Source organism: Lepidochelys kempii, chromosome 10, assembly GCF_965140285.1.
Source record: "Lepidochelys kempii isolate rLepKem1 chromosome 10, rLepKem1.hap1, whole genome shotgun sequence".
In the NCBI taxonomy this organism is placed as follows: Eukaryota; Metazoa; Chordata; order Testudines; family Cheloniidae; genus Lepidochelys; species Lepidochelys kempii.
This window is the reverse complement of record NC_136389.1, coordinates 67150503-67178343: the sequence shown is the minus strand read 5'-3', so window position 1 is coordinate 67178343 and position 27841 is coordinate 67150503. Positions and strand designations below refer to the sequence as shown.

General features: G+C 41.1%; 1 protein-coding gene across 1 annotated transcript; it reads left to right on the top strand.

Moving 5' to 3' along the window:
* Positions 1–1302: 1302 nt before the first annotated feature.
* On the top strand, positions 1303–26436 carry BTBD1 (BTB domain containing 1). Its single transcript, XM_073304051.2, has 8 exons — positions 1303–1791; positions 12724–12880; positions 13516–13621; positions 18884–19081; positions 19351–19543; positions 20122–20209; positions 22187–22333; positions 23531–26436. Exons 1-8 carry the CDS (start codon positions 1421–1423, stop codon positions 23687–23689), a joined length of 1419 nt encoding a protein of 472 aa, XP_073160152.2. The 5' UTR covers positions 1303–1420; the 3' UTR covers positions 23690–26436.
* The last annotated feature ends 1405 nt before the right edge of the window (positions 26437–27841 follow it).

Sequence of the window (27841 nt, the reverse complement as noted above, 5' to 3'; positions counted from 1 at the left end):
CGTGCCCAATTGCAGGAGTCATACACTAACTAAGCACCCTTAATGGCCTCCACTTAATATGTTTATATCAGTGATACAAGTTTATATCTTAGTCTCCTAACTCCAGATATAATAGAAATAATACATGCAAACAAATAGGATGAGCACAAATTTAGTAGATTACAAGCTTTCTAATGGCACCATACAAGGGGTATTTAGCATAAAGCATATTCCAGTTATGTCATATTCATAAGCATATTTCCATAAAGCATATGGAGTGCAACATCACAGTCATTTTAATTTATTAGTTATTCAAAAAACCATTTAACTTAATTCATACATGAGTATAAAATATTTCTTTTACTGAACATTGGCTAGAATTAATTTCTATGAATTTCACTTTCTAGGTGGCTATAACCTGTGATCACATTAGGACTCTACCAGATGTGTGTGAGGTATTTATTCATGTGGTGATATTACCCAAGCCTGATCCTTATCCAGGTTTTTCCATGGTGTCTATATGTTACTGACCATGCTAGTTGTTTTTAATCTAGGAAGTCGTTTTGTTTCCTTAACTGCTCTATTATATGGTGGGTGGGTGGGTGTATACTCCTTTTTCCCTTTCTTACCATCAGCCTCTCCAACATTAGGAGAGGTGTGTGTCAAATATTTCACTGAATCAAGTTTCTTTCAGCACCTCAGTGCACCGTTTCAGATAGAGAAGGGCAGCCTCATCTGGGCTTTACACTACACTGTGCCTTTCACACACAGCTGTAAAGAGGGAATGCTGACATCGGGGCTTAAATTCTTATAGAGTATTTCCCAGAGCGCCCCCGCCCCCAGCATACTACCAAAAAAACAAACAAACAAACAAAAAAACCCTCCAGGAAGGTTGAAAATATTCCCCAAAGCTCCGCTCGGAACAGCTCTGACTGCATTTAAGCCCTGGCTGGGATGCACCATGCAGTGAGTAACGCAGCCCCTCGGCCACCTGCGCCGTATCCTGGCCACCACTGCCCAGCGCTCACCCCATACACAGTAACTTTTACACACTGTGCCCTTCTCTCTCCTGGGGTCTCTCGCCTCTGCCACCCCCTGGCAGCCCTCTCCCCCTGCTCAACACCCTCCTGCACCCTGTCCCTGACGTGGCCTGTCTGCCCCCTCCTTTCCCTCCAGCCACCTCTATTGCCCCTTCAGCCCCTGCACCCATGCTGCTCCCTCGCAGCTCCCACAGCAGCTCGTGAAGGCCAGGAAGGGCAGCGTCAGGGCAAGGCCTTCAGCCGATCGCACCGGGCACGCGCAGATCGCTGGCGCGGCATGCGCAGTAGCGCCCGCTGCGCGGACGGGAGGCCGTTTGTGACACTGACGAGTGTTGGAGGCCCCGGCGGCGGGGATGTGCGTGCCTCGGGCGGAGTGAGCGGCGCGCGGGGCGGCGGCGGCGATGGCGGCGGCGGCGGCGGCGGCGGCGGCGGGGGGGTCGGGCGGGCCCCCGGAGGCGGCCCCCGCGGCGCTGCAGCGGGAGCCCGTGTATAACTGGCAGGCCACCAAGGGCTCGCTGCAGGAGCGCTTCGCCTTCCTCTTCACCAACGAGCTGCTCAGCGACGTGCGCTTCGTGGTGGGCAAGGGCGGCCCGCGGCAGCCCGGCGGCGGGGGGCCCCCCGGGCCCGGCCAGCAGCGCATCCCCGCCCACCGCTTCTTGCTGGCCGCCGGCAGCGCCGTCTTCGACGCCATGTTCAACGGTGGCATGGCCACCACCTCGGCCGAGATCGAGCTGCCCGACGTAGAGCCCGCCGCCTTCCTGGCGCTGCTCAGGTCAGGCCGGGGCTGGGTGGGGGAGACCCGGCGGCAGGTCAGGGCGCCCCTACTAGCCGGCGGGGGTGGGGCCGGGGGCTGAGGAGAAAGGCGGGGTCCGCCCTAGCGCCGGGTTGGAGGGGGTTATCCGCTGGCGTTGGGCTGCCCTGAGCGCAGACAGCAGCTGGCGGGTTGGTCAGCCTGTGTCCTTGCACTTACCCCCGCCCCTTTCTGATCGCTGTGTGGGGCTGAGGAGTGAGTGTCACTGCTTGTAAACCAGCCGGCTGCAGAAGCCCTAATTATATCCCCTCATGGCTGCTGCTGGTGCCTGGCCCTCTCCATCCTGCACCTATGCCTGCTTGCTTCTGCATTGTCCTCCCCTCCCCGTTCTCTTGTCACTGATTCAGCATGCTTCATGTATTCGTGACCTGTTTGTACCTAGCACAAAACAGATAGAAACCAGGCGCAGCCATCATGTGGTCTGGCAAACAAGGTCAAACTGCCAGTTCCCTGCACAAGAATTCTTGTGATTTTGGACTCTTCTTTAGTTTTGGACCCTCCTTAGGCTTTATTTGGAGTTGCCCGTTGTGCAAATTATTCTTATACCTTCCTGGAGAAGAAAATGCTTACTTTAGGAGAATTAAGTGTCCTTGCAAAGGGATTGCCTTTGAAGCCAGACAGTGGGAGATGTAGTTTAATAATAGATCTCTTCTGTGTGTGTTGCAATTACTTTTTTCCAACTAATGCATAAAGGAAGAATTGGGTCTGCTGTACTGTGTTGTGGTTTTTTGATCTGTTTCATGGATTTTATTATTCTTGGGTCAAGTAAAAAAATGCTCCTTGGTGTCAGATCATCGTTTTTGTTGTTGCTATTCTTGTTTATTAAGTTATTATTGACCCACATGTTGTCTATGCTATCTGGCAATTGCAGAGATTACAGGGTGGGAAGGAATGATCATCTAACCTATTTCAAACCTACACAAAACTAGCCAATTTGAGGCCTAGGTGGCAATTGTCAATGGCAGTTTATATGAGGAAAAAGGTTACATTGTACATCAGGGTTATTACTGAGAATTGGTAATTTGAATAAATTGCAGATAACGCTTAAAATTCTGTTCAAAATCTTCAATTAGGCTAAACTTTTTATAAAATATAAAAACTGATTAAAATCCCGAATTCCATAGAAATGTAGGGCTGGAAGATAATTTCTTGAGGTTCCAAGTCCAGACCCCTACACTGTGGCAGGACCTAGTACAACTAGACCATCTATGACAGGTGTTTGTCCAACCTGTTTTTAAAAAACCTCCAATGATGGGAGTTTCACTCCCTTGGAAGCCTATTCCAGAGTTTAACAATCCTTCATGTTGGAAAGTTTTTTTCCTCTGATCTAACCTAAGTCTCCCTTGCTGCAGATTAATTCCATTACTTCTTGTCCTTCAGCGGATGTGGAGAAATCAATTACTGTTGCTTTGTAACAGCCCTTAAGATATTTGGAGACTGTTTGCAGGTCCTCCCCCAATCTATTTGTAATGGAATACAGTGGAGCTGGTGTAGGTCCTTCTTCATAGTCAAGGTTTTGGAGAGAAAGTTACTGATTTAGGACCCTCCAAAGATTTCTCCAGTGGAGTAGTACAAGACTTCTAGAGTAGAGTGGGGACATCCTGCCTTTTACACTAGGAACCAACAGAGAGAAGCAATGAAGAGTGAAGAGAATGGGGCACCTGCCCATACTCTTAGCCAGGAGCATCCTTTTGCCAGATGTGGACTTTTAAAAGCCCCATCTCCTGGGAGGAAAAGCAGAGTGGAACAACAGCTGACCTTTGCTCTCCTCATTGGCTTGAGGATATTAGTAGAACATCCCCTTCCTGCTCCACAAGTGACCTGGACTTACAGCTCCAAAGTTCAGTCATGAGTAAGGCTACGATTTTATCATGGAGGTTGCAGAAGTCACGGAATCTGTGACTTCCAAAGACTGCCATGACTTCAGCCTGAAGGCGGCGAGGAGCTGCAGGATACCACTGCCACCCAAGGTAGCAGGGCCCCTGAGCTCAAAGGTGACGGGAGTACCCGCTAGCTCCCGGCACTGCGGGCAGCAGGACTGGCTCCTGCAGCTCCTGGGCTCTGGGGGACTCTTAAGTGGCCGTGGGGGGACCCTGAAGCTCCTGGCTGGGCCCCCAGCCTCTGGCGGCAGAGGACCCCACAGCTCAGGGCTGCGGGGTAGGGGGACCATGGAGCTCTGAGCCCCAGTTTGTGGTTGGGGCCCCTGGAGCTCCCAGCCAGGCCCTGCAGCCTAGTGGTTCCCCATTTTGTGATGGATATTTTTAGTAAAAGTCAGGGACAGGTCATGGGTTTCTGTGAAGTTTCCTTTTTTGCCCGTGACTTGTCTGTGACTTTTACTAAAAATATCTGACAAGATCTTAGCCTTAGTCATGAGGGAATGGCAAAACTGGGTAGGCACTGGTGTACAGGGAATAGGTAAAGGTGTATGTTGCAGATAAAATGTTATTTCTCATGTTAAGAATGAAAAACGATGTATATGCAAGGTTTTTTTTAAAAGAGCAACAGCCATAGTTAGAGGTCAAATTTAAGTAGAAAAAGTTTAGGATTAAAGACTTAAGTTTCAATTCTTAAGTATATTTCTTAACTTTAAAAATTTGAGAATGTGTTAAAGAGGCTACAGTTTGAACATTATGAAAATGGATGAAGAATAGGGGCCTTAGAATGCGACAGGAGCCACCGTGTATTTGTAGAGCTACTAGCACAGTGGGCTGATTGGGGTCCTGCAGTACTATAGTAAGAAAAACTATATAATGATCCAAGGCCTTATTATATTCAGCTCTCTCTCTCTCTATTTTTATAAGCACTGGCAGACTAAGGGGTTGGTGATATTTTAAAGGTTACCATATCTTGGAAGCCATTTGGTCTGGAAATATACACTTACGCCATTAGAATGTGTCTGAATTCTAGATATGCCAACATAAGCACAAAATAAAAATTCAGTATGTTTTTAAAAAAAAAAACACCGTCCACTGAAAACTTTAATACAAACAAATGCTTGACATTTCTTTCTTCCTACTGTACGCTTTTTGAAAATTGACTTCAGTATTATAACTGAGAATACAAAAGTTAAAATGAGCCCATTTCCTAATGCATACTGGAAGAGAATGCAAGGATTATATGTAATTACTAAAATTAGTGTTCTTTTACAAGCCTGTATTGTAATAAATATCCAAGAGGACAAAAATGAGGCTGGAGTGGCAGGGGATGATGCAGGTAGTGATCTCCTGCCTATGTAAAGCAAATGAGTTGCCAGGTGAAGAAGAGGTTGTTGTTGAGACCCTAAGTGAGAATTTCCTAGCTATTTGATGTTGGGCACCTACCTACACTTCTGTGTCTCGGAAAGTCTCCCTGGTAAGCTATGCCAGTAGAGCTATACTGGAAAACCTTAATGTAGATGCAGTTATACCAGCAAAAAAGGCCTTTTGCTGGAACAGTTTATACCAGATCCCCAAGTGAAATAAGCTATTACCAGCAAAAGGATTTTTTTTGATGGTATAACTGCATCTGCATTGAAGTTTTGCTACCATAGCTATGTTGACCAAAAAAAACCCCCCCAACCAACCAAACCATCTCTAACTGACATACGCTATGCCAGCAAAATTTTCCAAGTATATACCAAACCTTTAGAAAATTCTCACGTCAAGTCCCCAAATCAATCTGAACTCTGCTTCTTCCCCCTACCACTGTAAGGTTAAAGTTAGTTAGTTTTTTGTTGGGGAAATGTACAGGACTTAAATTACAAGTAATATTTCAAACAAAGAACTTGGAAATTAATTCCCTCTTATCTACCTACAGAGACAGGAGTTTGTCTGTGTTTTGTAAGGCACTCTTCTTTACTGCTTTAGTTTGTGAAGGCTATCAATTTCTGCAGAAGTACAGATTACTGAACTCTGAAATCAGATTAAAAACAAGAAGTCAGTTCTCCCTTTTCCTAAAATGCTATTTGTTGTAGGTCTACATGTGCAACTGGAATCTACATCAGAATTTAAGAAAGTCTGCCTCTATCTTCTCTGCTTGCTTTTAATACGGGGGAGGGGGGAAGGGAGTTATTAAAATACAAAACTTAAACATATTTGCATATAACAAATTTAAGCAGAGGAAATAATAAGCATGAAGTTTAGTCCATTCCATTTGAAACAGTCTATTTTTAGCTCTGTTTTCTGGGGAAAGTGTAGAGATTACTAAGAACAATGCCCATCAGTAAGGCTAAAATTTTGTCATGGATATTTTTAGTTAGTCACGGCCAGGTCACGGCTTCTGTGACTTTTTCTTTTTTGCCTGTGAGCTGTCCGTGACTTTTACTAAAAATATTCCTGACAAAATGGGGATCTGTGGGTCCCCACACCACCTGAAGTGGGGCAGCAGAACAGGGGCTAGGAGCTGCCTGCAGCAGCGGGGGGCTGCAGCGTGTGGGCTGGGAGCTGCGGGGTACCCTCGCAGCTCCGCGGGGCCTGCAGCCACCCGGAGCTTGGGGGTTCTCCCACCACTGCCCATGGCCGCTGGGAGCTCCAGGGGTTCCCTCGCTGCTGGGAGCTCTGGGACCCCCACCTCCCCATGGTGGCCGGGAACTCGCAGTTTGAAGTTGTGGGGTACCCCACTGCCTGCGGTGGCTTGGAGCTCAGGAGGCTGCCAGAGGCGGCAGAGGTACCCTGCAGCTCCCCGCCCCTGCAGGCAGCCAGGGACCCTGTCGCTCCCGACCACAGCAGGCTGAAGTCACTGAGGTTGCTGGAAGTCATGGATTCCGTGACTTCCACGACCTCTGTGACTAAATCGTAGCCTTACCCATAAGTAATCGAACAGCATAAACAATTGCTCATTAGTTCTTTTATGCAGTAATTAAGTATTTTTTCTGTGCCTTTGTGAACATTTATTTTTGGCTAAAGGAAAACTGCTTATTTTGGTTATTAGAGTTGTCGGTCTCTGATAGATGGTTCAAAAAGCCAAACCCTAAAAGTATTAAGGTATTTAGAAAATGACTTAGAGATGTTGGAAGGAGGGTATTGACATTCAAGCTTAAATTTAAAGTATTTATATAATTTAAAGTAATAGAATTATTCCTTCAGTAATAACTTTTTTTAAAATATGATTTTATTGTGGGTTTACTTTTTGCAATCAAGATTATAACTAAACAGATAAAGGAGGAGACTGAGGACTTATCTCTGGGGAAAAACCATTCTGGAAAAAAACGAACCTATTATTGGTTGAGGTCAAAGGTTTAAGAAATAAAAAGACTGTGTTTTTGGGCTGGCCTACACTACTGCTTAAGTCAGTGTAAGTTACATCGCTCAGGGGTGTGAAAAAGTTACAGCAACCTGAGCACTGTCCACACCAATGCTGTGTCGGCTGGAGATGCTCTCCTGCCAACATAGCTTCCACCTCTCGCAGAGGTGGAGTACTTATGCCGAAGGGGAGAGCGACGGTGCAGCTGCGCCAATGTAGCACTGTAGTGTAGACTTGCCCTTTGTTTGTTGACTTACCATCCAATATTCCTCTTGCCTGTAGGGTTTTTTAAACAAAGGCCAAAAGAGTTCTGGCAAAGCAACTGCAGTGGTTGTGGGACCATTGGGATGATTTTGTGTGCATCCTGGTGAGTTTAGGTAGGGTTCTCTGCTTTTTTTTCTTGTGTTCTAAGAAGATAAAATTCACCAGTGTCCACAGAACTGATTGCTGGGGGCCTAATAAACATCCTTGAAAAATTTTCTGGGGGAGGTTCTCCTTAAGGAAGTGGTCTGGTCTGGTATGGGGGACTTAGTGAACTTAATTGCTTCTTTTATAAAAGAATTGCCTCTGAACATTTTCTCACATTCTTACCGATACACTGAGGGAGAGAAAATTGATACTGAAGCCTTACAGGAAGAGACAATGAGGTATAAACCTGGAAAGAGGGAATATGAGAATGCAGGACCTGGGGAAGAGAGGGAGAATGGGGAGAGAACTTTGCAAGAGAGAGGCTGAAAATTGGAGGCAGAGAAAAGTAGAGGTGTTGAGGAAATATAATTTTCTCTGAAAATTTTGTGTACTTAGAAAATGGATAGAAAAAGAAAGATTGTGTAGACAGGTGAGATGCAGAAAAGGATATGCAGAGGGCAAGTTCAGACCTGTAACAAACAGAAGGCTGCAACACACAAAGTTTCAGAACTACTGACTCTCTCTCACACTCACTCTCTTCAGAAGCAAGCCACTCAGACAGAGTTCCCCATTCTGGAAAAGGAGGGGTACTGTGGAAATGCTCCAGGATCATTGACCCAGATCTTCAAGTCAGATGTTGACCATCCCCTAGCAGTTTGGAGAACACTCATTGTTTTGCAATTTTTTAATAGTTCTTGTGCCTGTCTCTCTATTTTCTAACTCAGCATTTTTAAACATAAAGCATTTTGAATAAATTCTTAATTGCTTGTCTCAGGAAAATCCCACAAAAGGCATTGTGATGGAAAAAAGAGACTGTCTTGGTATAAAGGACTATGTGCACACTAGAAACATTCAGATAAGAAATTATGCACCCAACTTTTCCTAATATAGACGAGACAAAGAAGCATAAATCATATATTGGTATGTTGACATTTCTGTCCTAGTGTGGATTAAATTTCCTCACTCTAAAAGTATTTGGTTATATCGGATGCTTCATTGCTACAAGTTGCTGCATTCTTTTTTGGCCTCTGGTGGCTGATTCTTAGGAGTATATTCTCAGAGCATCCCAAGCCTACCAAGCTGATATGCAACTCTCACTCTTTTTTTTAAAAAAAGAAAAGGAGTACTTGTGGCACCTTAGAAACTAACCAATTTATTTGAGCATAAGCTTTCGTGAGCTACAGCTCACTTCATCGGATGAAGTGAGCTGTAGCTCACGAAAGCTTATGATCAAATAAATTGGTTAGTCTCTAAGGTGCCACAAGTACTCCTTTTCTTTTTGCGAATACAGACTAACACGGCTGTTACTCTGAACTCTTTTTTTAAAAAAAACAAAAACAAATGAATACTTGTGGCACCTTAGAGACTAACAAATTTATTTGGGCATAAGCTTTCATGAGCTAAAACCCACTTTATCGGATGCATGCAGTGGAAAATACAGTTGGAAGATATATATAGACAGAAAACATGAAAAAATGGGTGTTGCCATACCAACTGTTGTGGATAAAGCTCTAAGCAATAAAGTTAAAAAAATATACCCAAGCCAGCCATGACTTAATGAATGTGCTTATAGAAGCTGTACTAAATGAGTGAACCAAAATGTTTTTTCTGTTACAGTAATGCTCACTAACGCCACTATATTTAAATCTGCTAAAGTTTAAAAACTCTTTTGTAAGCTTGATATTCCAGTCATTTAAAAAAATCCACACCCTATGAGAGAGAGTTTTCAAAATGAGCTATTTTATTTTTAAATTGAAAAATCAGCTGCTTAATTTGTAGTTTAAAATACTCTATCACTTTCCATTGTCTGCTGTTTCAATCCAGACAGTTCCTGCTCCAGCCTGTTACTTGTTACTCTCTTGCTCACTGTCACACCCCAGCGTCTGCAGTGCCACTATCTGAGCACAGAGGGTGTCTGACTCAGCCTTCAGGCTGGATGTCTTTGTTTTTCTCAGTTTTATCTTTCTTTAACTCCTCTATTTCTGCCTTTTAACTGATCTTTCTCGTTATCTACCATCTCCTTACAAAGCTGCAGGAATGCTCCAGGACCAGTAAAGCTCTCAGGCTTCCAGAGACCATTATCATGCTCCTGTACAAAATCAAACTGTTTCCCAAAATCATTTTCAACTGTTCTTTGTTTCCAACTATTTCCCTTTCCTTCTGACATAAGCCCTCAACAAGGGTACCAGCCGAGGGCCCTGAGTCACAGTAACAAAATATATCCATGACACGGGGAAATTCCAGGTTTCTACCTTGCCCCTGCTGTCTTCCCCTTTTGCACAGCAAACCATTTGTTCTAATCGTCCCCTTCCTCTCCACCATTCCTGACAACTAGCTCGCTAAATCTTTATCATATATACAAAAGTATCTATCTACAGTGCTTGTGAAATAACTCCGAAGTTTTATTACACAGCCTATGTTACAGACTAATTCAAATCATGCTTTTGTTAGTACCTATTAAAAGCATATAAGCTGACATGAAAGGACCAGCTGTGATGCGTGCTGTCCATTTTTTCATTAACTCTGTGGCTATAATATGGGACCATCAATTCTGCAGTCTTTTTTTAAGTTTATTAGTCAAATGATATTACTAGATAGCTGCCTACTGTTGGAGAGTCTGGATTTTTGAGCAGTTGTTACATGTTGACCTAAAACCAATAGGAAATGAGGTAACCTGTTGATCCCTTTAACACCTTTTACTCATGAAGAAATTATCAGATTGCAGATCTAGAGCATAGTAGCAGCTATGTTAGTTTCTTGAGTGCCAACAGTTCTCAGCTACTTTTTCATAAGCCCTATAGACTTTCAGGTTTGTATACACAATATAGCAGGGGTAGGCAAACTTTTTTTTTGGCCCAAGGCCACATCAGGGTATGAAACTGTATGGAGGGCCAGGTAGGGAAGGCTGTGCCCCCCAAACAGCCTGGCTCCTGCCCCCATCCGTCCCTATCCACTCCCTGACTGCCCCCCTCAGAACTCCCGACCCATCCAACCCCCCTGCTCCCTGTCCCCTGACTGGCCCCTATCTACCACCCCACCCCCTGACAGGCCCCCTGGGACTCCCATCCACCCCGCCCTGTTCCCCATCCCCAACCGCCTCAGAACCTCTGCCCCATCCAACCGCTCCCTGTCCCCTGACTGCCCCGCGGAGCCCCCTACCCAACGCCCCCCGCCGCCACGCGTGCGCGCCACCACCGCCCCCTTACCATGCTGCTCAGAGTGGCAGGAGCTCGCAGACCTGCTGCCCGCGCGGTGGCGTGGCTGCAGGGGAGGGGCCACTGCAGGGGAGGGGCCACTGCAGGGGAGGGGCCACTGCAGGGGAGGGGCCACTGCAGGGGAGGGGCCAGGGGCTAGCCTCCCCGGCCAGGAGCTCAAGGGCTGGGCAAAATGGTCCCACGGGCCAGATGTGGCCCACCTCTGCAATATAGGAACTTATCCGCTTCTTTCTCACACTTTTTATATTAAAGTAAGCACCAGAAAAGCATTGTATATTTTTAAGTACATTGAAGAATATGTTGAGGGACAAAATGTTGGTTTTTAAGCAAGGAGATTAGATTGTTATGGTTGTGACAAAGCCTGGGGATTGTTACCTGCTTACGTTCCAGGTTTAGCACCTTGTTGTGCCTCGTTGCAGGAGTCTCAGAATAGTGCCTGAGGTAAAATAATGGATATTTAATGAAACCAAAGTAACAAGAGGGAGAAAGGAGGCTTAGGGCTTGTCTACACTAAAGGTTATGTCGGTATGATTTATGTTGCCCAAGGGTGTGAATAAGACAATCCCATGAGTGATGTAAATTACACCAACCTAAGTGCTGGTGTGGACAGCGCTATGTTGGTGGGAGACATTACTACTGCCTCTCAGGGAGGTGGTTTTATTATCCTGATGATGCTCTCTCCTGTTGGCATAGATCATCTTCACCAGACGCACTACAGTGGCATGGCTGCGTCGGTGCAGCTGTGCTGCTGTAGCACTTCTAGTGTACACGAGCCTTTAGTCTTGACTTAGGAATTCCTGCCTCTGTTAGTATGCACTTATTTATTATGTTTAAACCAATATTGGTGGATTTTTAATAACTTGTAATAGCCAAATCTTTTTTGTGTATTTCTGTAACCAACAGAGCATTTTTGATTAACTTTCCTGGAAATTAGAGATGCTGTAGTGAAAGACTTGGAAATACTTTCTTCAGGTCAAGAACAGATTTTAAAAAACAAACAGTTCCCACCCCGAGTGATTGGTATCTTAGAATCAATACTCCTGTCTGATCTCAACAACTAAGAGCTTTCAGGAAAGTTGGTTTTGCTGCCTTTGGTGCATACCTTTTGTCTCTTGATTCACTGTTACTATTAAAACTCCAACCTATCCTGCATTCTCAAAAACAGTGGAGGCAGGTCAGAGTTTCAGCTTGTGGCAGTCTCTGTCGGAAAAACAGAGACTCAAGGTCATTATCTGAAATATTAGTTTCCTGCAGAGGGAAAATGCTGACTTGGAATTAAGATGTTATCACAGTGGAAGTCCTTGATTTGTGTCCCCTCATGGCTGGATGGATAGTGTGCAATTTCTTTGAATTGAGAACAGTGGTATAGGACGAGAGCAGGGGTCAGCAGCCTTTCAGAAGTCTTCATTTATTCACTCTAATTTTAAGGTTTTGCATGCATATTAACATTAATACATTTTAACGTTTTTAGAAGGTCTCTTTCTATAAGTCTATAGTATATAACTAAACTATTATTGTTGTATGTAAAGTAAATAAGGTTTTTAAAATCTTTAAGAAGCTTCATTTAAAATTAAATTTAAAATGCAGAGCCCCCCAGACTGGTGGCCAGGACCTGGGCAGTGTGAGTGCCACTGAAAATCAGCTCGCGTGCTGCCTTGGCACGCATGCCATAGGTTGCCTACCCGTGAACTAGAGGCATTGATACTCAAATTGAAGATGTTCTTGATATTGAACCAGATCGATTTAATGAACTAAAAGTAATTCTGCCAGCTCAGCTGCTCTTCACAGGTTGTACATATCTAATAAACCAGTACAGAAAGATTAGTTTTTAGGGAGTGTTACACTTCTTATGCAGCTCTAATGGCATAAGCTTTTCATAAGCTAACATGCTGCCACATCTTAACTAGTACCAAACTTTTTTAGTGCACTTCTTTAATTTGTTTTGTCAACACGAAGAGGCTGTTAATCATGTTCTTAAATTTAGTTGGTATGTTCAGCTCTCCCTCAGTTATATCCCTTTTATCCTTCTGTATTTGTGAATTATTTCCAGGTTTCTTTATTCAGATGAAGTTCAGATTGGTCCTGAAACAGTTATGACTACTCTCTACACTGCCAAGAAGTATGCAGTCCCAGCCCTGGAAGCACATTGTGTGGAATTTCTCACTAAACATCTTAGAGCAGATAATGCCTTTATGCTTCTTACCCAGGTAACCTGAATAAAATGTTGGTTTATGAAAATATTGCTTAATAAATCACCCCCCAAAGCTAATAATTTACACAATGTTAGATATCTAGGTAGTTTAGTCTGTGGTAGAACTATCTGTGCGGCATATCAGTCTTTTTGCGAGCATCTTATTGCAGCTTTGTCACTCAGCTTCTTGAGTATGAAATAATATAAAGGAAAATGGCCTTGTAAATAAATGTATTTTTATATAGTTATTGGAACATCATAAACATGAGGTCTGTTCTCTCTTCAGTGCTATTAATATTAATATTCTAATGAGTTAATCTGAGGCTCTTTGAGAACATTGTCTATTTTGATCCAATATTGTAGTTTTGACTTGCAATTTCAAATATAGAGATTTATCTTTGGCAGTGTAATAATAATATTCAGGAAGGAGAATTGGAGAAATCTGATACAAAAACTCTTAATGAAGTACATCATTCAAGGGCTGTTTGACACAAACTCAAGGAATACTTGAAAGGTAAATTGGGGCTGTCTGAATAGAATGTATCCATTATTCTGGAGTAAAAACTTGTTTGTTTGGGTTACTTCATAAATCTGTTGGTTGCAACACCAGACTCATACCATTTGTCTGTAAACAATATATTATCTCCATAGGCTCGATTATTTGATGAACCTCAGCTTGCTAGTCTTTGTCTTGACACTATAGACAAAAGTACAATGGATGCAATAAGTGCAGAAGGTTTTACTGATATTGACATAGGTAAGTTGCCTTCTATTACCAGAATATGAATTTAAACTTTGTAAAAGAACTGTATTGATTTGCATTGTTAAATGGTGTACCTTTTGGTCAAAGCTTGCCCTGAAACATGTACAATATATAGGCTCTAAAAGATTCCCATATATAAAAACCATCACTCTGCTAAAAGGCTTAGCCATTTAAACAAATAAATTAGTCCTGACTGACTTGTTTAACTTGACCCTTTTAATAACTGACCCTCTTGTAACATAGTGGTTTACAGGTATCACATAATGTTGAAACTGATGTTTTAACTTGACAGGTTTACGATCAGATTTTTGGTTTAAAAATCTATGCTCACATTGATTAGAATTAGTTAGAACTTTATTAAAAGTACAAGGATTTTACCTCAATACCATTTTGAAAGACGAAGCAAACATTTTTATATGCTAGTCTACATTGTCTAATTAGTGTAGGAATTTTAGTGGTTCAGTATTATTTTGGCCACAGTAGTGCACTCATTTTTCTATCACTGCAGAAGAAACATTGACTAACATAAGTTTGAATACAAGAGCAAAATGCATAAAAAATAAGTTTTATCTTATTGTGAATGTTACTACTTTTGCATCTTCATGTATCTTTGAAGAATTTTTCTGAATTTTGACTATACATTTCTGTTACAGTAATACTTTGTGTGTGATGTCTGATTAAATCTGTGGGAAAATACTAAAAAAGCTTGAGTGTCTGACTTGAAAACAGTCCAGATTTTTATCTGGTTTGGTCCTGTTTTAACTATATATGACATATTTATAGTGCTGCCTCTAATTTTGCTTTAGGTTACTACTGCCTATCATTGGATTTACCAAAAAATTGCTGCCAATATGGCAAAAAAAGAGAAATTGGTTTTCTAAATACCTTTGCTGCATGTTCAGTTTTAGTTGAAGCATTATGGTTAAATTAGTCTTCTTCGAGTGTCCATTTGCCAATCCCGCTCAACTACTGGGCTGGTCCTGCCTACTTTCAGCTAGGAAAGCAGCATATGTATATTCTTCTTGACTAAACTTAGTACTGTAAATAGCCCAGACTGACATCAGCTTCCAGCCTATGAGTGGGCTTGAGCCTAGACTCCCAGGAGGGAACAGACTATTGGCAGGAGAAGCACTACATTACCTGACCCCATTGACTTCATCACAACCAACCTCAGCAAAGTGTTAAGAAGAGTGTCTGTGTCGAGGCAAGGGAGAGGAAATAACCATGGTGTATTTTAGTCCCAAGAAAAAGATGGGACTAAAGCTTATTTTGCTTGAGGCCCGGGAAGGAAGAAACAAATGGGACTCTATACTAAGGTTAACTCATGTATTTTTCTTGGGGTGGGAGAATAGATGATGAGGAATTCAGAAAAGGATTAAACAGTGAGTAAATGAGGTTCAAGTTGATTCAGGATACACTTGTTTATAATTTATCCCTTAGTTTTATATGCAAGAAAATAAGTGCTAAGAATGTAACACTCTTGTTTGTATCTTTTTATCCTGCTGTCTGTAGTTTATATGTTGTCTGTTTAGTATGCAGACTCTCTGGGACAGGAACCTTTCCTCTTTTCTGTCTGTAAAGCACACAGCATGCCTTTGAGTGCTGTATAAATACAATCCTGCCTTTGCAGCTAGTGCAGCTGCATGCTTTCTCAGACTTTGACTTACTACTGCTGAAAATTTGCTAACTTTCAACTACTGGGTTTCCTCTCTTTTTAGGCCTCTTTCTCTGCCCTACATTTTAAATACATCTAATTGCAATATAAGCTCATGGTTCAAACTCAGGCTGAAACATAACATCCATCCATCTACATGCAAATTGCCCTAATTGAGGGCTCTTACTGAGGGTCCTGCACCCCATGGGGTAGAGCGTTAGAGCCTAAATCAAGCTGGGACCCCGGGTTCAAGCCTTATTGCGTTGCAGTGTAGACGCAGCCCCTCTGGACTAGTGCTCTGAGAGTCTGCCAAAAGTATTCCACAATCCCAAACACTGACTTTGTTCCCTGGACAGTGGATTGGTGGTGTAAGGTTCCTTGGATCTCTTCCAGGGCACCCCCTTTGGCAGTGGGGAATTGGTGTTCATACTTAAGTGGGGCAACCAGTCATCCTGGTTTGCAGCTGAGCCCCTAGGCAGGTGGTAGCTCCAGTCTCTGCGATGGGGGCTGGGCCAGTAAGAAGTCTGTGGCTTGGGGCTCCTACTTGAGGGCTAAACTATTAAATAAACAAGGACTCAGGCCTTCGGGGCATAGGCTAAGCAAACAAGCAGGCAACGGCTCAGGCCTCTCGAGGGAGGGCTGAGAAACAAACAGGCAGTGGCTCAGGCCCCTTGGCCTAGGGGTTAGTGCTTGCCCAGCCCTGAGTGCAGGGCCAGGGGTAGGGAGATCTGGGCCCACCCTGCTCCACCGGGTCCCAGCCCAGGACCCTTGGAGCAACTGGTGATCATATCGTAAGGTCAGCAGGGAAACATGAGGTCACTGCCTCGTCTCCTGGCAACACAACAGACCCAAAGTCTCATTTTCCTTGGCTGCTTCCTACTGGCTTCTGGTTGATTTGTTCTCTGCAGTGACTGGGGCCTGGTTCCCGGTTCCCCTTCTCTGTGCCAAGCGGCTCACTCTATGCTTCCTCTCCTGGTTCCTCCATCTCCTGGGACCATAGCTTGCCTTTTTTCCAGGCTGGCTTAGAAGTGTCGTCATCATCTGCTGCAGCTAACGATGGGCTCCACGGGTAGTTCAGCTCCCTGGAAAGGACATCTGGCTCCTTTCCTGGTCTGAACCCAACTGAGCTGCAGGGCCTGGCCCTTCTACTTCCTGCCCTGCTAGGAAGTCTGGGATATGGCTGGCTGGACTCAAACCCACATAATACAGCGTAGATGCTGGAGCCCCAGTTTGGACCCAGGGTTCAACAATTCTTAACCTGGGGTTACAAATGAGTCTGTAGATGCTCAAGGCCTAGGTTAACAAAGCCAGAGTCTACTGACTCGAGTTCTGCTGAGCCAGGGCATAGATTGTGGTTTAGGCATACCCTTTGTGGCCTACAGTCTCCCATGTGCAGGCATGATCTGGCCAGAGATGAGTTATATTCACTCAGAATCCAGATGCTTTGTCAATCCAGTTTGAGATCCAGTCATGATGGAACTTATGTCCAAGACTTGTTTCAAAATCAGCTAGAATGCAAAGAAGAAAGTTCAGATTGAGGATGGATAATCTGGCCTTATTTTAAAAAACGAAAATTGCACCACCCTCTCCTTAAACTGCTTGTGTTTGGATTTGTGCAACTGCTTGCTTGTGCTCATTCCAACTTTTCACAAGTTTCTTTGATTCTACCCAATCCTTTCCATTTGGCACCTACAATGTTTTCTCCGTACTCAGGGTATTGTAGTAACAGCCCTTAAGGAGGAAGGTAATCTGATTTTCCGCTATCTGAATACGTTTCTTCAAGTCCAAACAATTAGAAACAGCTCCAATAAATCTTGTTCAAAACATCGGTTCTACATACTTTGTGTGTCTTTTTTGATAAATGGGGAGGAGAGCTGGGTACATTTTCAAACTGTTTATTAGAAAAAATTCACAGGTCCTATTCATAAAATGCAAAGCTGGGTAAACAATGAAGAAAATTTTTTTAACTTCTTTAAAAAAATCGTAAAATTCATTGCCTAACTTACTTTAGGAAAAAAAAATCCCTTGTTTTACCGCAGAGCTTTCTCACCCAGGAGTTGGTTTTCATATCATTATCTTTCTCATCCTCTTCTCTAGACAGAGCTGTTTGAATCATTCTAGTTTGTTTGGGAACTCCTACATAGTATATACATAACTGTCAGGGCCTTCAACTATTCAGTCTTATGTTCTCTGGTGTAGACACTTGTCTACTTATCTGTTCTGCACCCTCCTCAAGCCTTTGTGGGCTCAGCTGTGAACGCTAGGAGTCCCTCTCCAGGTAATCCTTCCTGATTGGATCGTGAAATCCTTACATTGGGTGACTAATAGACGAGACTAGAAGAATCTCAGTTGGGAACATCTCTAGTCATCTTTAGGTTCCGGAATCTCAACTACTGCTGCTATTCTTAGTGGGGCTAGGTTCATGTAAACCTTTAAATCATACCAAGACTACAGGAAAATGTTTCTTGAAATTCTCTACGGAACTGTTCTGTGTTTGTACAGCGCCTAGCACAATGGGGGCCTGGCCCATTACAAGTTGCCACTGCGGTATAAATAACATGCCTTTCCACCTAAATCAGGACATCTTCCAGTCTAAGTAGATGCAACTACATTCTCTGGATGTCAGAAGTGACACGGGAACAGTTTTCTGTTTTCCTTTTTCTTTTTCCTTTTCCACACGAACAGTTTTCTTTAGGAAATTGGATGTGGTCTCATTTACAGAGGTTTCCAAAAAAAGGACAAGTTATCTATGGTCACATGTTAGATGGCAATCAGAGAAGCTTTTTCTAGTATTAGCAAGATTCCTGACATAGATTTCTGCCTATTTTAATAGGTCCTGTATGAAGAACAACAGACTTTCATGTGGAGAGGTCTGCAAAGCCATGAGTTAAATGTCCCACTGATCTTCGGTAAAATCTGAGATGTGTATATAAAAAGAATTGGAACACTTAGTACTGCTTTTTTTGGATCCATATGTTTATCTGTTTAAAAGGTCACTTTTTTCTTTTTGTGCATTCTGCTGGTTGTTGCATTTCAATAATTGATCCAGATTGGCAGATGGACACTCAAATGAGGACAACTTTATATTATGAGTAATTTGGCTTTCCCGTAGTTGTACATTCACCAATCTGCTTGATCACTTCCTTTCTTGATCTTGCTCTAGCTTTGGAAATACTCTTTGGGACATGAGAGCAGCAGTTTGGCACTACCTATCTATATCTATATCTATAGTCCTAGTCTTAGGAATCAAGAAGAAAGTTCATATGCTGTTTTATAGAAGGAGGCGGGCAGGACAAAACCTGTTGGATTGGATGCTGTACACTGTTCCAGAAGACTGATTTACACGTAAGACAGAACTGTCTTATCTGTGGTGGGTTTTTTGCAATAAATGTATTTAGTCCTTAAACAGATCTCTTTCATGTATAGTCAATCAGTTTTCTATTATATTAAAGTAGTTTGGGCTTTTAATCAAATACTTTATTCTTAACTAAAGTTGTATAATTTAAAAACTACTTTAAGATGACTTAACATATGTAAAGACAGAAATTGCTATGAAAGGAGAAAACTGACCTAAATTTATGAGTAACTTTTTTTTTTTAAAGACACACTGTGTGCAGTATTAGAAAGAGACACACTTAGTATTCGAGAAAGTAGACTCTTTGGAGCTGTTGTTCGCTGGGCAGAAGCAGAGTGTCAAAGACAGCAACTGCCTGTGACATCAGGAAACAAACAGAAAGTGCTTGGAAAAGCTCTATCTCTAATCCGTTTTCCACTAATGACTATTGAAGAGTTTGCAGCAGGTAATGTGGGTTACTTTATCTTACTAATATGTTAATGTAAAGAGAAACACACTGTACTAATAAGGGACTAACTTTACAAACCTTCACAACTACCCTGTTAGTAACAAATGCATTTCACTCCTTCCTATCAAAACAGTCCATCTTGCAAAAGTTGTTCTGGTCTGAGACAAATCATGGTGGACTTTGCACTGTTTATTTAAATACAACAATTCAGAATTAAAATTTTAAAGCATATCATATTCTCAGAAACATGCTTCTTCTATTCGTAGGTCCTGCTCAGTCTGGAATTTTGTCAGATCGGGAAGTGGTAAATCTCTTCTTGCATTTTACGGTCAATCCTAAACCTAGAGTTGATTATATTGACCGACCAAGATGCTGCCTCAGAGGAAAAGAATGCAGCATAAACAGGTTCCAGCAAGTGGAGAGCCGTTGGGGGTACAGCGGAACAAGTGACCGAATCAGGTATTGGTCATGAGTTGTCCAAGGAGAAGAAGACATGTGACTCAAATGCTGCTTTGTAGTATTAAAAGCAGTAACCTACTGCTTCAGCATGGATATAACATTTGCACTGTCTATTTTAAAAAGTAGACTGTGCGCACACGCATAGATAAAAGCATTTAAAAGAGAATAAAGGGAAATTCTTGAAAAATCGTTTAGGCGGATTCTAGAGTATAACTTATTAATAACATGTATTGCTACATTTAAAATCGGAACCGCTAAAATGTTTCCTTTCAGAGCTGGTCAAAATAGAGGTATTTTTGTTATTTAGTATACGAGTCCTTCAGAATGATCCTTGTGGAATATTGGGGCCTTTAGTTGTAAAATTGAGGTCTTAGGATGCCATCTCTTTAATAAAACTTCATTTTACAATAAGCCTGGTTTGCTTTATTAAATAATGTTTATAGTACTATATCCTGAGCTTGATCCAGCACCATTTAAATCAATGGGAGTCTTTCCACTGACTTGAGTGGAAGCAAGGTCAGGCCCCTGTGACTATTGTTGAAATGTGATATTTATAACTTACCTTTCTCCTGTGTCAGGTTCACAGTTAATAGAAGAATTTCCATAGTGGGATTTGGATTGTATGGATCTATTCATGGACCCACAGATTATCAAGTCAATATACAGGTATAGTATATTTTTAACTAAACCGCTTAGTAGAAACAAGGCTTACTGTGAATTTGATTTAGGATGGAGCAATTACTCAGTCCAGATAGATCATGACAAATTTACATACAAAAATGTGAACTGACTTCAACAATATGATTCTATTGTTTGTCCCTTGGGTGTGACTGAGATAGAAAGTTAAACTTCTAAGTCCTGCTTTCCTATTTTTAGCAAGCTATTCCTATTCTCCCCTTAAAATTAACACAGGAACTGGGAGATTAATAGAATCTCTAGTCAGAGTATAATCTCTAAAATGAACACAAAACAAACAGAATTTTGTAGTCGTAAAGTACTATAGAGGTGTTGCTACATTCTTGGAAGAAAGCAGTGTTTTGTAGATCTTTTTGTGAGCCCCTGTTTGTTCATGAAGTTATTTATTCTTTAAAGGTGTCTTGGACAGCAGTATAGGTTTACTTAAATCTTAGTATTTCTCCTGGAGGTATTTTTTTGTAATAGATCAACATTCCTGGTTCTTGCTCCCAGCGCATGACAGGGTGAATTCCCATTCACTAAAATTCCGGGTGTTAATTCTGTCACTAGTAAATGGTACACGCCTTCCCCTACTGAGGATGTACTACGCTTTGTGAAATTGGATGGAACAGGGAACTGTTATCTGTAATGCTTATTCTAATGTAAGTAGTCCTATTGTGACTGAAAGCACTCTTTGTAATCACACCTGACACACCATTGTAATAATCTTTGTACAAAATGTGCTTTGTGAGGTACCATGGGAAAACGAATAACTCGCTGGTCAATAATACCATGGTGAAATGTATATAGTTAACAGTATATGTAAAGTTATGAATTCCCCCTGTATGATTGTTAGCACATGTTCAAAACCAGACAGCCTTGCCTAGGCCAAAGTTGTTAAATAGGCCTATCGTAAACGAAGGAATGTGTGTTTACATACAAGTAGCAAACAGGGTCCTTGACAGCAGGGGGAAGAGGTGGCAGGAAACAGAAAAATTTGCATTTCAGCCAAAAAAAAAAAAAATGGAGCCTCCTTCACCATCGAACTCCATGTCGCCTTCCTTCCTGCTTGGATAAACTTTACTCTGAATGATAACCTTCAGAAGAATCTACTTCCAACGTTCACTGGACTATAAAAGAAAGGGGCAGAAAACCCAAAGTTCTCTTTCACCTAAGAAGACAAAGGTATCAGCACCTGTAGGCCACTAGGAAAGAACATGACCGAGGAAAGGGTCAGTTACCATCATGCTGCAAACTAGTGAGTGAGAAAAAGGCCATCTTGAACAAAAGCCTTGAACCAAACTTGCTAGATTAAGTTTTAGGCCTTTAGACACGTTTTCATTTTTATTTGCTTATAACCATTTCTAACTTTATCACTTACACTTGAATTCACTTAAAATCCTATCTTGTTTTTCGTTTTATTCCAAGGCTGTGTTTAAACTGAACTGTTTGATAACTCCAGTTAAAGTAACAAAACTGTTGAATATTAACTCCTTACAGGAGCAACAAACCTTAATATCTGAATTGTCCAGGAAAGGGCTGGACATTACAGAATGCACATTTTGAGGAAAATCTGAGACTTGGGAGTTTGTTGGGGTCATCCTACTGGTAGTAACCCAGGCTGGTGGAAGCCAGTGTATGACTGGCGTTTTGCTGGCAAGCTGCTGGGGGTCAGAGCTGCTGGATCAGGGCTGCAGCTATACACAGACACTGAGGGTGTGACCTGCATGCTGGTAGGCTGATTGTGAGCAGCCCAGGTGGGGAACTACAGCAGCAAAGCATTTGTGAGGTACCCGGGTTACAGGCAGCGACAAAACCCTTCACTGATCCGAATTGTACCCCAGAATGTAACACTTACGTATGTTGATGCTTGGTTGGATTTTTTGTGACTAGCATTTTCTTCAAAATTGTAAACTAATTAACGGGTAAAAAAACACTTCTATATGTATAATTTTTTTTTATATGCAGATAATTGAATATGAAAAAAATCAGACGCTGGGACAAAATGATACTGGATTTAGTTGTGATGGAACTGCTAATACATTCAGAGTTATGTTCAAAGAACCTATAGAAATTTTGCCAACAATCTCCTACACAGCTTGTGCAACGCTCAAAGTAAGCATGCTTAAGAGTAAGAGTGTAGAAATGAACATAGTGGAAAGTTGTTTGGAACCAGTATTTTACCCAACTTTTAAACTGTTACCTGGTAGGGAAACATCCTCTAAGTCTCTCACTCTCTCTCTTTTTCTTAAGCACTTCAAAAGCAAAACTAGACTATAGTTTTTGAGTTGGCTTTCAAGGGGGTGGTGGAGCTGACGTGGCTTTATGCCTTCCCAATGCTTAGCTGATCCAGGAACCAGAGCAGATCCCAATGTAACTATCACCTACTACCTTTGGGCAGCTGCACTACCTACATTCTCAGCATTGCAGCTCCTCCCTCTCTCTCTCTCCTGCTCCCAGCCCATCTGTGGCATGCCCCCTACATCATGGTTTGCGAGAGAGCTCTTGGAAGACAGCCTGTGTCTGTCTTCCTCAGTGCCTACAATGGGGAATTTCTCCCCTAAGCCAGACCTGGGATTTCTACACAACTCTGTACTTGGCATACTGGGGCTGGAATAAAGGTGGGAATCCCCTACGGGGTGCTTTTTTTTTAATCTTGGTTGGTAGGTTTGTGACTTATTGTTTAAAAATGTTACTTCCGGATGCAATTTTGAAGCTATTGGTTTACTTGCAGAGGTGGAAATGTGCATTTGTAATAGATATTAGTGGAAATTTGCATCAAAACTCGACTCTATCCTTTGTGTTAACTGTATTCTTTCTTGCTAATCAATGATATACTTCAAAAAATGTTTTACATTTTCTTAAGCTTAGGTTTAACTGTTATGCATATTATCTCTTCTAATAGTCCTCCATTAAACATAATAGGCTGCTTTGTCCATTACTAAGAGTTCGTGTTTTGGGGGAGCTAATCTAATTCTCTATCCAAAAATCAAATATGAAATTTCGCAAATCTGTATACCAGAAGTTTCAGACACTTTAAAGATTAGTACAGGCTTACCCAGTAAATACACACAGTAAAAACATTCTGGCATATTAGTTGCCAGATGAAGAGCAGACAAGCTGGTGTCTGAATTCTCCTTTCAAAGGTTATAACAAGATCCAGCATTCCTTTACTCTGTGGTGCTTCTGGAGAACCGTGAATTGTATTAGTCTAGCATGTAATTCTATCTAGGTAATAGCTTTATATAAATTAAATCTCTAAATAACTGAATTGGAGAAAATGTAGCCAACTTCTTTTGTTGTTTATATTAGGGTCCCGATTCCCATTATGGTACGAAAGGATTGAAGAAAGTAATCCATGAATCTCCTACTGCTAGCAAAACCTGCTTTTCCTTCTCTAGTTCACCCGGTAACAACAATGGTACATCGATAGAAGATGGACAAATACCAGAAATAATATTTTATACATAATTACATAGGATAGTTCATCTCAGATAATACAAGTAGCAATGTATAGACTGACAATGGCATAAAGTACTTGCTATTGGTGGCAATTTTTAAATTCTATGAAATTACATAAATATATAATCTCCATGTGTAATATGAAACTAGAATATTTCTTATAGGAGGTATCAGAAAAATCTATTTTTCTCTCCATGATTATTGGCAGGACATCAGTAAGTTAACAGATGTAGTTCTTTTTTTCTTCACAAAACCTTGAAAGTAAGAAGTACTCTATATTTTAAACATTATCTTGTGTTTTGTTGGTTTATTTACTTCCTGACTCCTTACATTGTCTTCAAAGGTGAAATTCTCCTTTGATCTCCTTGTTTATTATGGAATTTTGGTATATTATTTTTCTTTGTCCCAAACTTGCATTTCCCTCTAAAATACCCTTGCAATGACCATTATGGACTCAAATGACAACTTTTTTTTTAATTGCAGCAACAAAACTGGATTTATATATTTTTTTTTATTATTATTATTATTATTATTTTATTTTAAATGAGCCATGAAGAAATACCTGGGTTAACACTGTAAACAGTATCTGAAATTGTATTAAAGAAATATAGCACATACTTAGCTGAGATCTGCAATGTACAATACTTCAATGGTCTTGGTTTCATTCAGAAATGTGTATTTTATAGTAATGTACTGGAGCGTGTAAGTTGGTATGGTGATGACTATTGTGTATAAATATGCCTGCAAAAATGTATAATGTGAAGATATGAGAATACAAGACTTCTATTAATAGTATTCTAAGACCTGGATGCTCAAGCATTAACCAACACTAAAATCTTGATCTGATTTAACTTCATCTGTTTGTGCATTTAGTTCCAGAGAATATTTACAAGTAGTATGACGCAGTGCAGCCAATTGAAAGGTGCAATGAATGTACATAGATGGTCAGCATACTCTGCAGCATTCTCTGCAGTTGTTTAAACAGCAGAAGTGTGAAAATTCCCATTCACACCACAGGATCCTGTACACTCTTACAAACCATACCACAAGAAATTAGTGTGTAGTTGAAAGCAATGAATGTTTCCCTAATGTTCTACATTACTAGCATAGGTATGGTACAGTGTGTACACTTACTTTTGACTTTATTTATAGTGTCACTAATGTTATCTTAACAGATAAGGAGTAATTAGATCATATAGTATGTTTATTTTAAAGTAAGCTTAAAATGAGTGAAATCCCATACCATTTTTTGCTTGCACATAAGTCTTGTAATTTTTTTTAAAATACAGTAACCACTGAGGTAGAATTAGAGCAGCTTTAAAGTTAAAATGGCATTAATAGCAATGTAAGAGGACTTCAATTAAACTATGTAGTAAAAAAAAAGTTCTTCAAAAAAACATCTGCAATTCTTTAGTTTAAATAAGCTTTTTTGTGATTAAGTGAAATGCATGTCAGTTGAACTTAAAAGAAAAACTTCCTTTAGATTGCTGTTCCTAGTGCCATATGTCTAGATATAGATATTGGAAGTCACTGAAGTCCTGTGACATACAGTATAGTAATAAACCAGTTATTGCTGCCTTAGCCAATATATATTAGATGAAAAGAGAAATGCAACAGTAACTGTGTAAACCATGATGACTTCTGTTACCTTTTGTGCACTTGAATTCTCTTTTTTTGGTCTAACCTGTATTTACAGGCCTGACAGCTAGAGCTGGGGAGAGCATTCTACAGTTGCTTTCAAACTATACTGTCTTTTTAAAAAATAATTGGTGTACTGATATACACCTGAGCTGAGACTTACTATATTCAGTCGTTGATCATTACTACAAAGTTCTGCTGAGCCAAGGAGCTGGTATTGGCCTGGTAGTTCTTTAGTTTGGTGGTGAGTAATAAGAATGGATCACATCAATTTTCTTTCAGCCTTCCTATGTTGGGGTATGGAAAACTGTTTGTGTCCAGTAGATCTCCTTTTAATTGTCCTTTAAATCTTAATATTTTTAGCAGTAGTGAATATAATTGGTAATGTACAAGCAGCCAGCCTGCTACCTAGAGGCAGGGACATTTAACAAAAGTGGGGTTTCCTTCTCCAGCTGCTGAATGGAAAAATGTTAGGCTGGTATAGAAGAACTCACAGAAGCCTAATTATCAGGTTGGAAATTCCCCTTCCTCCTTAGTGTTACTCTTACCCACTCTTATTACTTACAAAGATAAGTCATTAATATGTACACTTCAGGACTGGAGAAAATGCATCTGGAGTAGAATCATAGGATAATGTTGAATATTCAGCATTAGCCTACCTTGAAATGTAATAAGCTACTGCAAGATGAATCACTGAGAAGTGCTAAGAAATCTCCTCTAGTTCTGTCATGCTGACAGTAACCACTTAAAAATGTATTTTCTTCAATACCTATTTCTCTGATAGAAATAGTTCAGCTAATAGATTATTTTCCTGTCTGGTAATGATGAATTACTTAGGTACATTATTTGGCACTGAAATTTAAATATAAGAGCTAATGTGTCATTTCTCATATGAAAGTCACTAGTTAGCTTAAAAAACCTGACCAAAACATCTTGTAAAGCGGGTTACTAAAGTTTTCAGTATTCTTTGTTCTATTGCCCTAACTCTTAAGTGTATGTATCTTCTTGTGGTTCCTAACTGAAGATAGCAAAAACAAAGAAAATAAACCCTTAAAAGTTAATGCAAAATAGAGGGTTAACTGTTGAATTAAAAATAAATCAATGTATGCCAGTCACAAGCACTGTTTCTCATACCTTTATTCTAATCCTTGTCATGGTCTACTACTGCAATAGTAAATACCTCTTAGTTATCCCACCTGAGTATGTTTGTGCCAACTTTGACAAATCCACTTGCATCTATTTTGTGAGTTAAATGACCATGCATGTGGAATGTAATAGCAAAGTTGTGCTTATGTATTCTAGAGGAAGGCTTTGGTGTTGAGGGAGTCAGCTTTCCTTTTATTCTTTCCAAATCCTCAAGGCTTAGCTGGTGAGTAGGATAAAAACTGTTGCTAGTGATCTGCTGGATGATTTGTTGAGGGTTTTTAGTAAGTTTTTTTTGCAGTGGTTCTTCTGTGACTAATATAAGTTAATACCTGCATCATATAGGCATTACAGCAGAAAATTAAAACACATTTAAGCCTATGATTACTGCTACCTGGTAATTAAAATCTGTTTTCCACCTTTGCTCATTTGGTATGAGGTAGTTTTTGGGGTGGGCACCAGACTTTGGTGCACTTCCAAAGTGTCTTTCATCTGATAAAGTGCTTTAGAAATGTTAATTCAGCCTCCATTCTGCCTTTGTGTCAGATGCTATATACCAGTTTTACAAATGGGTAAACTGGTGCACAGCCACTTCGGCAGTATTAAGTATAGCAAACTCCTGCCAGCCAAAGAACTTTGTATGTATTATGTTGCACACCCTGGCTTATCTCATGTCTTCACTTCTGTAGCCACCTCTTCCTTTCTATCCTTGATACTGTAATCTTGCCGCCTCCCCCCCCCCCCCCCCCAGGTCTATTTAGAATGTTTCTGCTGCCTTTCTGGTTGTTACTCTGTCACCTTCCCCCTGTTACTCTGTCTTCTTTTGTCTAACAGCTTGTCTACATTTGAGTTCCTTCATGAGTTGGCTGTGCTCCACCTCCTTCCTCTGTTAACTTATTGTGACTGCTACCTGTGCACAACTGTCATTCCTAATATCTTACCACCTAACAATCAGCTTCTCTGAAAAATGTTTACACTTTTTCCCTTGGCAGTCTTTTTCAGTTGCACCCTTTAGTGATAAGTTTCACTCCCTTCCCCTTGTCCCTGATTTAGTCACTCATAGTCTATAACTCAGGGAGTCCAGTCTATCTTCCAACAGTGATAATTTGACAGGCCTGACTGTATTTAGCACCTACAGGAAACTTCCCTCTGTGACCAGTGGCTGAGTAAAGTGACTCAAAACCAATTAGTTTCTTCAAATGCATTGTTTATTCAGCCAAAGGTACACAGCAAGCAGAAAAGGATTAAGTCTAAAATCCATCTGATTTTAAGTAAACATAATTTTTGTTCAAGTTTTAGTAAATTCTATTAAGCTGGTTCTTTATATGTCCTTTTTAACTATATAAAGTCCTTTTCTTCTCTTGGCTCTGGAACCTGGCT

What these genes read in the sequence shown, in the direction of transcription:
- BTBD1 (XM_073304051.2), top strand. Translation starts at nt 1,421, where the DNA reads ATGGCGGCGGCGGCGGCGGCGGCGGCGGCGGGGGGGTCGGGCGGGCCC. An exon ending in CCTTTATGCTTCTTACCCAG is followed by an intron (nt 12,881 to 13,515) that starts GTAACCTGAATA and finishes TTATCTCCATAG; the next exon opens with GCTCGATTATTTGATGAACC. An exon ending in CAGCTTGTGCAACGCTCAAA is followed by an intron (nt 22,334 to 23,530) that starts GTAAGCATGCTT and finishes TGTTTATATTAG; the next exon opens with GGTCCCGATTCCCATTATGG.